Consider the following 13,160-nt stretch of genomic DNA (forward strand, 5'->3'; position numbering starts at 1 on the left):
AAGGACCCCGAGTATGGAGGAAGAATAGAAAGGCCCAAGGACCCCGAGTATGGAGGAAGAATGGAGAGGCCCAAGGACCCCGAGTATGGAGGAAGAATGGAGAGGCACAAGGACCCTGAGTATGGTGGAAGAATGGAGAGGCACAAGGACCCCGAGTATGGAGGAAGAATGGAGAGGCCCAAGGACCCCAAGTATGGAGGAAGAATGGAGAGGCACAAGGACCCCGAGTATGGAGGAAGAATGGAGAGGCACAAGGACCCCGAGTATGGAGGAAGAATGGAGAGGCACAAGGACCCCGAGTATGGAGGAAGAATGGAGAGGCACAAGGACCCCGAGTATGGAGGAAGAATGGAGAGGCCCAAGGCCCCCGAGTATGGAGGAAGAATGGAGAGGCCCAAGGCCCCCGAGTATGGAGGAAGAATGGAGAGGCCCAAGGACCCCGAGTATGGAGGAAGAATGGAGAGGCACAAGGACCCCAAGTATGGAGGAAGAATGGAGAGGCACAAGGACCCCGAGTATGGAGGAAGAATGGAGAGGCCCAAGGACCCCGAGTATGGAGGAAGAATAGAGAGGCACACACTGCAAGATGCTTGAAGTCCAGTGTGAAGTTTCCACAGTCTGTGTTGATTTGGGGAGCCATGTCATCTGCTGGTGTTGGTCCACTGTGCTTCATTAGATCCAGGGTCACCGCAGCCGTCTACCAGGAGATTTTGGAGCACTTCATGCTTCCTTCCGCAGACCAGCTTTATGGGGATGCTGACTTCATTTTCCAGCAGGACTTGGCACCGCCCACACTGCCAAAAGCACCAAAACCTGGTTCAATGACCGTGGGATTACTGTGCTTGATTGGCCAGCAAACTTGCCTGACCTGAATATTGTTCTATGTACAATCCGTGTTTTATTGATTGCATGGAATATTCTCATTTTCTGAGATTGTGGATTTGGGGTTTTCATGAGCTGTAAGCCATAATCATCACAATGATGACAAATCACGGCTGGAACTATCTTGCTTTGCATGGAATGAGTCTCATATATTAGTTTCACCTTTTAAGTTGCTGCACTGAAATAAATCAACTTTTGTACCATATTCTAATTGTTCGAGTTTCACCTGTAGTATGATAGAGTATAAATGTAATAATCCGTCCGACGCAAAGTCATAATCACCCGAACCTCCACTACTAACGCATTGCACTCAGCAACCAGCCTGATGCCGAATTCCAGCTATGGATAGTTCTACATGGTTACTTTATCGACTATGTATAAACCATAGCTGTGGGATCCCCCTAGAAGCTGGAAATCACTGTAGTAGGCACCGCTACTACTCCTCTACTACAACGCTACTACACACCCCTACTACACCACTACCACATCTCTACTACACCTTTACTACACTTCTACTACATCACCACACTTCTACTACACCACTACCACAACTACACCCCTACTACAACACTAGTACACACCGCTACTACACCTCTACTGCAACACTACTACACCATCACCACTACACCTCTACTACACCACTACCATACCTCTACTACACCTTCAGTATACCACCATACCTCTACTACACCTCTACTGCAACTCTACACCATCACCACTACACCTCTACTACACCACTACCACACTTCTACTACACCTCTACTACACCTCTACCACACTTCTACTACACCACTACCATACCTCTACTACACCCCTACTACATCACTATCACACCTCTACTACACCTCTACTACAACACTACTACACCACATCTCTACTACACCCCTACTACAACACTACTAAACCCCTACTACACCTTTACTACCCCTCTACTATACCACTACCACAACTTTACTACACCACTATCACACCTCTATTAAACTCCTACTACAACACTACTACACCTCTACTACACCACTGTAAGCCAATCCAAGTGAAGGGATGGACGATGCTCACCTCAGTATACTTTTCACTATCTACTACACCACTTCTACTCCTCTACTACACCGCTTCTACTCCTCTACTACACCGCTTCTACTCCTCTACTACACCACTTCTACTCCTCTACTACACCGCTTCTATGCCACTACTATACCTCTACTACCGTGATCTTCACTGGCTCCCAGGTGTTGTCCCATACCATACCTGTGGGATCCCTTTAGAAGCTGGAAAACACTGTAGTAGGGACTGCTACTACACTGCTACACACAAGAGATACAATGTAACAATTCTAAGGAACTCTACAGGAAATTAGTAAATATATGGAACCATTGCTTGCCGGCCTTTACAATTGTATAATTTTGGGGGGGGGGGGTTACTAAAACCAGAGCCCACAGAATCTGGCTGTGCATGGGAGCCAATCAGCTTCTAATGTCAGCTGGTCCAGTGAAGCTTTGGCAATAAAACCTGGAAGCTGAATGGTTACTATGAAGAGTCGCACCAGATTCTGCCCTCTCCAGTTTTAGTAAATAACCCCCCAATATCTCTTGGTGCAAAGATGTATGAGATATGGAAGGCGTTCCCATTCTCTTATACTCTATATTGCTGGAAGTATTGGGTCCCCGCCCTTCCCACACACATGACCTTTAATGGCCCCCCAGTCTTAGTCCGTAGGGTTCAATATTGAGTTGGCCCCGCCCTTCCCACACACATGACCTTTAATGGCCCCCCAGTCTTAGTCCGTAGGGTTCAATATTGAGTTGACCCCTCCCTTTCCACGCACATGAACTTTAATGGCCCCCCAGTCTTAGTCCGTAGGGTTCAATATTGAGTTGGCCCCGCCCTTTGCAGCTATAACAGCTTCAACTCTTCTGGGAAGGCCGTCCACAAGGTTTAGGAGGGTGTCTATGGGAAGGTTGGACCCTTCTTCCAGAAGCACATTTGTCAGGTCAGGCACTGATGTCGGGGGAGGAGGCCTGGCTCGCAGTCTCCGCTCTAATTCATCCCAAAGGTGTTCTATGGGGTTGAGGTCAGGACTCTGTGCAGGACAGTCAAGTTCCTCCACCCCAAACTGGCTCCTCCATGTCTTTATGGACCTTGCTTTGTGCACTGGTGCGCAGTCATGTTGGAACAGGAAGGGGCCATCCCCAAACTCTTCCCACAAAGTTGGGAGCATGAAATTGTCCAAAATGTTGCCTTCACTGGAACTAGGGGGCCAAGCCCAACCACTGAAAAACAACCTCACACCATCATCCCCCTCCACCAAACTTTACACTTGGCACAATGCAGTCAGGCAAGTACCGTTCTCCTGGCCACTGCCAAACTCAGACACGTTCATCGGATTGCTAGACAGAGAAGCGTGATTGGTCACTCCAGAGAACACGTCTCCTCTGCTCTAGAGTCCAGTGGCGGCGTGCTTTACACCACACCATCCGGCGCTTTGCATTGCACGTGGTGACGGAAGGCTTGGATGCAGCTGCTCGGCCATGGAAACCCATTCCATGAAGCTCTCTACGCACTGTTGTTGGGCTCATCTGAAGGCCACACCAAGTTTGGAGGTCTTTAGCTATTGACTCTGCAGACAGTTGGCGACTTCTGCGCACTGTGTGCTTCAGCATGCGCTGACCCCGCCCTGTCATGTGACGTGGCCTACCACTTGGTGGCTGAGTTGCTGTTGTTCCCAGTTGCTTCCACTTTGTTATAATCCCACTAACAGTTGAGCGTGGAATATTTAGTAGCCAGGAAATGTCACGGATGGACTTATTGCCCAGGTGACCACCTATCACGGGACCACGCTTGGAGTCACTGAGCTCCTGAGAGCGACCCATTCTTTCACCAATGTTTGTAGAAGCAGTCTGCATGCCTAGGGGCTGGATTGTATACACCTGTGTCCATGGAGGGGATTGGAACACCAGAATCACATGATTGGGAGGGGATTGGAACACCAGAATCACATGATTGGGAGGACGGGGCCAATACTTTTGGCAATATAGGGTATGTGCTTCTCTGCTGCACCCCATTTTCCATTCTCCTTCCTGTGCTCCTCAGCGCCATCTATTGGCCGTAGTGAGGTATTTTACTATGGCTCATAATAAAGGAACATTTTGTTCAGAAGAGGAAATAGTCTGAGAACATTTGTCTTTGCCGAGTAGTAGCGGATTGGTGGGATTGATGGCTTTGCTAATTTTTTTTGATAAATAGACGCCTCGGTGTGATAAATTCGCAGAGCAGGAAGAGAAATGTGTAGAAAGGCGGAGCCTCTAGTAGGCGGGGAGCGTGATCTGTATTTGCACGCTATATACTTCACTCCTGGATACATTTTATATTCTATTTTATATATTTTTTATATTATAATATTCTACTTACATTTACTATTTCATTATATTTCTAAAATCATATTTTCCTTTTATTTTAGAGCCTTCGTTCCGCAATCCAAGGCCAAACTTCACCTTCCGGCAAATATCGGTACGTAATCCCGACTTTACTTATATACCTTTGTAACGAACGTATACAGGGGGTAGAGGAAAGAATCACCCCCTGATCAGCAAAGAGGTTTATTGCGTACAGATTGCTGGACTCGGGAGTGCGATACGTACAGATTGCAGGACACAGGAGTGCGCTACGTACAGATTGCAGGACTCAGGGGTGCGCTACGTACAGATTGCAGGACTCAGGGGTGCGCTACGTACTGATTGCAGGGTTCAGGAGTGCAATACATACAGATTGCAGGACTCAGGGGTGCGCTACGTACTGATTGCAGGACTCAGGAGTGCGCTACGTACAGATTGCAGGACTCAGGAGTGCGCTACGTACAGATTGCAGGACTCAGGGGTGCGCTACGTACAGATTGCAGGACTCAGGGGTGCGCTACGTACAGATTGCAGGACTCAGGAGTGCGCTACGTACAGATTGCAGGACTCAGGAGTGTGCTACGTATTGATTGCAGGGTTCAGGAGTGCAATACATACAGATTGCAGGACTCAGGAGTGCGCTATGTACAGATTGCAGGACTCAGGAGTGCGCTCCATACAGATTGCAGGACTCAGGGGTGCGCTACGTACAGATTGCAGGACTCAGGAGTGCGCTACGTAGAGATTGCAGGACTCAGGGGTGCGCTACGTACTGATTGCAGGACTCAGGAGTGCGCTACGTACAGATTGCAGGACTCAGGAGTGCGCTACGTACAGATTGCAGGACTCAGGGGTGCGCTACGTACAGATTGCAGGACTCAGGGGTGCGCTACGTACAGATTGCAGGACTCAGGGGTGCGCTACGTACAGATTGCAGGACTCAGGGGTGCGCTACGTACAGATTGCAGGACTCAGGAGTGCGCTACGTACAGATTGCAGGACTCAGGAGTGCTCTACGTACAGATTGCAGGACTCAGGAGCGCACTACGAAAAGATTGCAGGACTCAGGGGTGCGCTACGTACAGATTGCAGGACTCAGGAGTGTGCTACGTATTGATTGCAGGGTTCAGGAGTGCAATACATACAGATTGCAGGACTCAGGAGTGCGCTATGTACAGATTGCAGGACTCAGGAGTGCGCTCCATACAGATTGCAGGACTCAAGGGTGCACTACGTACAGATTGCAGGACTCAGGGGTGCGATACGTACAGATTGCAGGACTCAGGGGTGCGCTACGTACAGATTGCAGGACTCAGGAGTGCGCTACGTACAGATTGCAGGACTCAGGGGTGCGCTACGTACAGATTGCAGGACTCAGGAGTGCGCTACGTACAGATTGCAGGACTCAGGGGTGCGATACGTACAGATTGCAGGACTCAGGGGTGCGCTACGTACAGATTGCAGGACTCAGGGGTGCGATACGTACAGATTGCAGGACTCAGGGGTGCGCTACGTACAGATTGCAGGACTCAGGAGTGCGCTACGTACTGATTGCAGGGTTCAGGAGTGCAATACATACAGATTGCGGGACTCAGGAGTGCGCTACGTACAGATTGCAGGACTCAGGGGTGCGCTACGTACAGATTGCAGGACTCAGGGGTGCGCTACGTACAGATTGCAGGACACAGGAGTGCGCTACGTACAGATTGCAGGACTCAGGAGTGTGCTACGTATTGATTGCAGGGTTCAGGAGTGCAATACATACAGATTGCAGGACTCAGGAGTGAGCTATGTACAGATTGCAGGACTCAGGGGTGCGCTACATACAGATTGCGGGACTCAGGGGTGCGCTACATACAGATTGCAGGACTCAGGAGTGCGCTACTTACAGATTGCAGGACTCAGGGGTGCGCTACATACAGAGTGCAGGATTCATCAGTGCACTACGTACAGATTGCAGGGTTCAGGAGTGCGCTATGTAAAGATTGCAGGACTCAGGAGTGCACTACATACAGATTGCAGGAGTCAGGAGTGTGCTAGGTACAGATTGCAGGGTTCAGGAGTGCGCTATGTAAAGATTGCAGGACTCAGGGGTCAGCTACGTACAGATTGCAGGACTCAGGGGTGCGATACGTACAGATTGCAGGACTCAGGGGTGCGCTACGTACAGATTGCAGGACTCAGGAGTGCGCTACGTACAGATTGCAGGACTCAGGGGTGCGCTACGTACAGATTGCAGGACTCAGGGGTGCGCTACGTACAGATTGCAGGACTCAGGGGTGCGATACGTACAGATTGCAGGACTCAGGGGTGCGCTACGTACAGATTGCAGGACTCAGGGGTGTGCTACGTACAGATTGCAGGACTCAGGGGTGCGCTACGTACTGATTGCAGGGTTCAGGAGTGCAATACATACAGATTGCGGGACTCAGGAGTGCGCTACGTACAGATTGCAGGACTCAGGGGTGCGCTACGTACAGATTGCAGGACTCAGGGGTGCGCTACGTACAGATTGCAGGACACAGGAGTGCGCTACGTACAGATTGCAGGACTCAGGAGTGTGCTACGTATTGATTGCAGGGTTCAGGAGTGCAATACATACAGATTGCAGGACTCAGGAGTGAGCTATGTACAGATTGCAGGACTCAGGGGTGCGCTACGTACAGATTGCAGGACTCAGGAGTGCGCTATGTACAGATTGCAGGACTCATCAGTGAGCTATGTACAGACTGCAGGACTCAGGAATGCACTACATACAGATTGCAGGACTCAGGGGTGCGCTACATACAGATTGCAGGACTCAGGGGTGCGCTACATACAGATTGCAGGACTCAGGAGTGTGCTACGTACAGATTGCAGGACTCAGGAGTGCGCTACATACAGATTGCAGGACTCAGGAGTGCGCTACTTACAGAGTGCAGGATTCATCAGTGCACTACGTACAGATTGCAGGGTTCAGGAGTGCGCTATGTAAAGATTGCAGGACTCAGGAGTGCACTACATACAGATTGCAGGAGTCAGGAGTGTGCTAGGTACAGATTGCAGGGTTCAGGAGTGCGCTATGTAAAGATTGCAGGACTCAGGGGTCAGCTACGTACAGATTGCAGGACTCAGGGGTGCGATACGTACAGATTGCAGGACTCAGGGGTGCGCTACGTACAGATTGCAGGACTCAGGAGTGCGCTACGTACAGATTGCAGGACTCAGGAGTGCGCTACGTACAGATTGCAGGACTCAGGGGTGCGCTACGTACAGATTGCAGGACTCAGGAGTGCGCTATGTACAGATTGCAGGACTCAGGGGTCACCTACGTACAGATTGCAGGACTCAGGGGTCACCTACGTACAGATTGCAGGACTCAGGAGTGCGCTATGTACAGATTGCAGGACTCAGGGGTCACCTACGTACAGATTGCAGGACTCAGGGGTCACCTACGTACAGATTGCAGGACTCAGGGGTGCGCTAGGTACAGATTGCAGGACTCAGGAGTGCGCTACATACAGGGTGCAAAGCTGAAGAGTTCGCTATTGTAATTTGGAAATTCTGATTTATCCGAATCACTGAATAACAAAACTTTTGTCCGAATTTTGAACCGAACATTTCTAACATAAACCTTGTTGGAAATTCCCGTCTTATATATTGAATAAACAGTAAATTCTGACATCAGAATCTGCAGGTTATACTGCCTATAAATACTGACTGGCCAATCAAATTGTCCCATCAACCATGGTAAGCAGCGTCCTCCATCTTGGCACACCCAGGACACTTTTTCTTTATTATTTCGAACAGAATTTGGCTTCTTTTTTGCTGTAATTATCAGGAAAATGTTGGGTTACTTTCTCTGCACTCACACTATGGGAGTTGCCTGGATTCCTGTTGGTTGTTTTCTCCAGCCGTTACCTATGAACACGCGGCATTACCTCGGCTTTGTTTTGGTTGTAGGAGATTACACGGACTTCTATTCCTCCAGGGACCACGCCACCAATGTGGGGACAATGTTCAGAGGGAAGGACAATGCTCTGATGCCCAACTGGTGAGTGCAGGTGAACCTTCCTACATGTACAGTTGCAAGAAAAAGTATGTGAACCCCTTGGGATTACGTGAAGTTTTGCATGAATTGGGCATAAAATGTGCTCTGAACGTCATCTAAGTCACAACAATAGAAGAACACAGTCTGCTGAACATAATACTACACAAACATTAGATGTTGCCATGGTTTAATTGCACATAACATGTAAACATTCACAGTGCAGGGAGGAAAAAGTATGTGAGGCCCTAGCTTAATGACTTCTCCCAGAGCTAATTGGAGCCAGGAGTGAGCCAACCTTGACTCCAATCAGTGTGATGATATTGGATGTGTTGCTGACAGCTGTCCTGCCCTTAAAAAACACACACCTGTTTTGGGTTTACTGGTTTCAAGAAGCACTGTCCGATGTGAACCATGCCTCGCAGCAAAGAGCTCTCAGAAGACCTACGATCAATAATTGTTGACATGCATGAAGCTGGAAAGGGTTACAAAAGTATCTCCTTGAGCCTTGATGTTCATGTGTCCACGGTAAGACAGACTGTCTACAAATGGAGAAAGTTTAGCACTGTTGCTACTCTCCCTAGGCGTGGTTGTCCTGTAAAAATGACTGCAAGAGCCCAGCGCAGAATGCTGCATGAGGTAAAGAAGAATCCCAGAGTGTCAGCTAAAGACCTACAGAAATCTCTGGCACATGCTAACATTTTTGTTGACACATCTACAATAAGGAAAACATGAAACAAGAATGGAGTACATGGGAGGACACCACGAAGGAAGCCATTGCTGTCCAAAAAGAATATTGCAGCACGTTTGAAGTTTGCAAAAGAGCACCTGGATGTTCCACAGCACTACTGGCAAAATATACTGTGGACAGATGAAACCAAGATTGAGTTGTTTGGGAAGAACACACAACACTATGTGTGGAGAAAAAAAGGCACAGCACACCAACATCAAAACCTCATCCCCACTGTGAAACATGGCGGAGGGAGCATCATGGTTTGGGGCTGCTTTGCTGCCTCAGGGCCTGGATGGATTGTTGTCATTGATGGGAAAATGAATTCCAGAGTTTATCAAGACATTTTGCAGGAAAACGTACGACCATCTGTCCGCCAACTGAAGCTCCGCAGAGGATGGGTGATGTAAAAGGACAATGACCCAAAGCATACAAGTAATTCAACAAAACAATGGCTGCAACAGCACAGAATACGCCTTCTGGAGTGGCCCAGTCAGAGTCCTGACCTCAACCCGATTGAAATGCTGTGGCATGACCTTAAGAGAGCGATTCACACCAGACATCCCAAGAATATTGCTACACTGAAACAGTTTTGTGAAGAGGAGTGGTCCAAAATTATTCCAGATCGTTGTGCAGGTCTGATCTGCAACTACAGGAAACGTTTGGTTGAGGTTATTGCTGCCAAAGGAGGGTCAACCAGTTATTAAGTCCAAAGGTTCACATACTTTTTCCTCCCTGCACTGTGAATGTTTACATGTTATGTGCAATTAAACCATGGCAACATCTAATGTTTGTGTAGTATTATGTTCAGCAGACTGTGTTCTTCTATTGTTGTGACTTAGATGACATTCAGAGCACATTTTATGCCCAATTCATGCAAAACTCCACGTAATCCCAAGGGGTTCACATACTTTTTCTTGCAACTGTATGTCCAGTTATAGGTGAACCTTCCTACATGTATGTCCAGTTATAGGTGAACCTTCCTACATGTATGTCCAGTTATAGGTGAACCTTCCTACATGTATGTCCAGTTATAGGTGAACCTTCCTACATGTATGTCCAGTTATAGGTGAACCTTCCTACATGTATGTCCAGTTATAGGTGAACCTTCCTACATGTTTGTCCAGTTATAGGTGAACCTTCCTACATGTATGTCCAGTTATAGGTAAACCTTCCTACATGTATGTTCAGTTATAGGGGAACCTTCCTACATGTATGTCCTGTTATAGGTAAACCTTCCTACATGTATGTCCAGTTATAGGTGAACCTTCCTACATGTTTGTCCAGTTATAGGTGAACCTTCCTACATGTTTGTCCAGTTATAGGTGAACCTTCCTACATGTATGTCCAGTTATAGGTGAGCCTTCCTACATGTATGTCCAGTTATAGGTGAACCTTCCTACATGTTAGTCCAGTTATAGGTGAACCTTCCTACATGTATGTTCAGTTATAGGGGAACCTTCCTACATGTATGTCCTGTTATAGGTAAACATTCCTACATGTATGTCCAGTTATAGGTAAACCTTCCTACATGTATGTTCAGTTATAGGGGAACCTTCCTACATGTATGTCCTGTTATAGGTAAACCTTCCTACATGTATGTCCACTTATCGGTGCACCTTCCTACATGTATGTCCAGTTATAGGTGAACCTTCCTACATATTTGTCCAGTTGTAGGTGAGCCTTCCTACATGTATGTCTAGTTATAGGTGAACCTTCCTACATGTTAGTCCAGTTGTAGGTGAGCCTTCCTACATGTATGTCCAGTTATAGGTGAACCTTCCTACATGTTTGTCCAGTTATAGGTGAACCTTCATCTATGTTTGTTCAGTTGTAGTGAGGAACAGAAGTATTTGAACACCCTGCGATTTTGCAAGTTCTCCCACTTAGAAATCATGTAGGTGCATTCCCACTCTGAGAGACAGAATTAAAAAAAAAAATTCAGGAAATCCCATTGTATGATTTATAAAGAATGTATTTGTCTCGCACGGCTGAACAGAAGTATTTGAACCCCTGAGAAGATCCGTGTTAATATTTGGTACAGAATCCTTTGTCTGCAATTACAGAGGTCAGACGTTTCCTGTAGTCCTTGGCCAGGTTTGCAGTGCAACAGGGATTTTGGCCGACTCCTCCACACCGATCTCCTCTAGATCTGTCAGGTTTCGGGGCTGTCGCTGAGCAACACGGAGTTTCAGCTCCCTCCAAAGATGTTCTATTGGATTTAGGTGTGGAGACTGGCTAGGCCACTCCAGAACCTTGATATGCTTCTTACGGAGCCACTCCTTGGTTCTCCTGGCTGTGTGCTTCGGGTCGTTGTCATGTTGGAAGACCCAGCCACGACCCATCTTCAATGCTCTGACTGAGGGAAGGAGGTTGTTGCTGAAAATCTCACAATAAATGGCCCCATTCATCCTCTCCTTAATACAGTGCAGTCGTCCTGTCCCCTTTGCAGAAAAGCACCCCCAAAGCATGATGTTACCACCCCCATGCTTCACAGTAGGGATGGTGTTCTTGGGATGCAACTCATCTTTCTTTTTCCTCCAAACACGACGAGTGAAGTTTAGACTAAAAAGTTCTCCTTTGGTCTCATCTGACCACATGACTTTCTCCCATGCCTCCTCTGGATCATCCAGATGGTCATTGGCAACCTTCAGACGGGCCTGGACATGTGATGACTGGAGCAGGGGAACCTTCAGACGGGCCTGGACATGTGATGACTTGAGCAGGGGAACCTTCAGACGGGCCTGGACATGTGATGACTTGAGCAGGGGAACCTTCAGACGGGCCTGGACATGTGATGACTGGAGCAGGGGAACCTTCAGACGGTCCTGGACATGTGATGACTGGAGCAGGGGAACCTTCCGTGCAATGCATGATTGGAAACCATGACGGCGTAGTGTTCTACCGACAGTGACCTGTGAAACTGTGGTCCCAGCTCTCTTCATATCATTGACCAGCTCCTCCCTTGTATTTCTGGGCTGATTCCTCACCTTTCTTCTCATCAGTGATACCCCACGAGGTGACATCTTGCATGGAGCCCCAGTCCGAGGGAGACTGACAGTCATCTTTAGCCTCTTCCATTGTCTAACAATTGCTCCAACAGTTGATTTAATTTCACCAAGCTGCTTGGCAATTGCCCCGTAGCCCTTTCCAGCCTTGTGGAGGTCCACAATTTGGTCTCTGGTGTCTTTTGACAGCTCTTTGGTCTTGCCCATGGTAGTAGTTGGCGTGTGACTGACTGTGGGGTGGACAGGTGTCTTTAAAGAGCTCAGACAGGTGCTACTAAGTGAGATGAATGAGTGGAGTAGAGGTGGACTTTATAAAGGCGCAGTAACAGGTCTTTGAGAGTCAGAATTCTTGCTGTTTCTTAGGGGTTCAAATACTTCTGTTCAGCCGTGCGAGACAAATACATTCTTTACAAATCATACAATGGGATTTCCTGAATTCTGTCCTCAGAGTGGGAATCCCCTGCAATGTGAATGTCAGATCCTCCATGATGGAGAAGTGGGAGAACTTGCAAAATCGCAGGGGGTTCAAATACTTCTGTTCCTCACTGTATTTATAAAAATTTAGCAAAAAATAATGATAAATGATGAAAAATATTGAAAAAAGTATAATGGAAGAATTATATATATAATGAAAAAAAAAATAATAAAGGTAATGCATTGCATGCTGGACATCCCCACTTCATCACGTTGACGTCGACGCTGCGCTCCAGGTTGGACTCCGGACGCCATCTTTGTCTTTCACAAATGCCAGCCGGCTTCCAGTCACACATCCCGAGTCTCCTCCAGCGCTGACCACGGTGCACACATGGAGGACGCTGCCTTGTCCCTCAGTTTTATCACACATGACAAAGCCTTTGTTTCCTTCATCATGTGAGCGGTTCTTATTATGTTGCTAAATAAATGTACATATTACACTTAGAGGCGCGTTTTCTCCTTCTTTATCCTCATCTAGAGCCTGCTACGGCCACAAGAGCTTTCCTTAGTGTTTTATGGGTTGTACCTGTTTATCTTTCACAGGTTGCACCTTCCGGTTGGCTATCATGGACGGGCGTCTTCCGTCGTGGTATCAGGGTCTCCAATTCGCAGACCAAAGGGGCAAATTCGGCCAAGTGATGGTAAATGCC

The 13,160-nt window shown here is 47.8% G+C and overlaps 1 protein-coding gene across 1 annotated transcript in view; it reads left to right on the forward strand.

Annotated features, from left to right (window-relative positions):
* Positions 1-13,160, forward strand: part of LOC149428555 (fumarylacetoacetase-like) — a gene marked incomplete at its 5' end in the record, with an annotated part of 46,407 nt that overhangs the window by 4,798 nt on the left and 28,449 nt on the right. The window contains 3 exons of the mRNA XM_089667268.1: positions 4,337-4,386; positions 8,214-8,304; positions 13,054-13,151. Of these exons, the coding sequence (XP_089523394.1) occupies positions 4,337-4,386; positions 8,214-8,304; positions 13,054-13,151 (239 nt within the window). The remainder of the gene's footprint in view (positions 1-4,336; positions 4,387-8,213; positions 8,305-13,053; positions 13,152-13,160) is intronic.

This window comes from Staurois parvus, unplaced genomic scaffold (assembly GCF_062004578.1).
Source record: "Staurois parvus isolate SC_StPar_1 unplaced genomic scaffold, SC_StPar_1.0 ptg003139l, whole genome shotgun sequence".
Classification (NCBI taxonomy): domain Eukaryota; kingdom Metazoa; phylum Chordata; class Amphibia; order Anura; family Ranidae; genus Staurois; species Staurois parvus.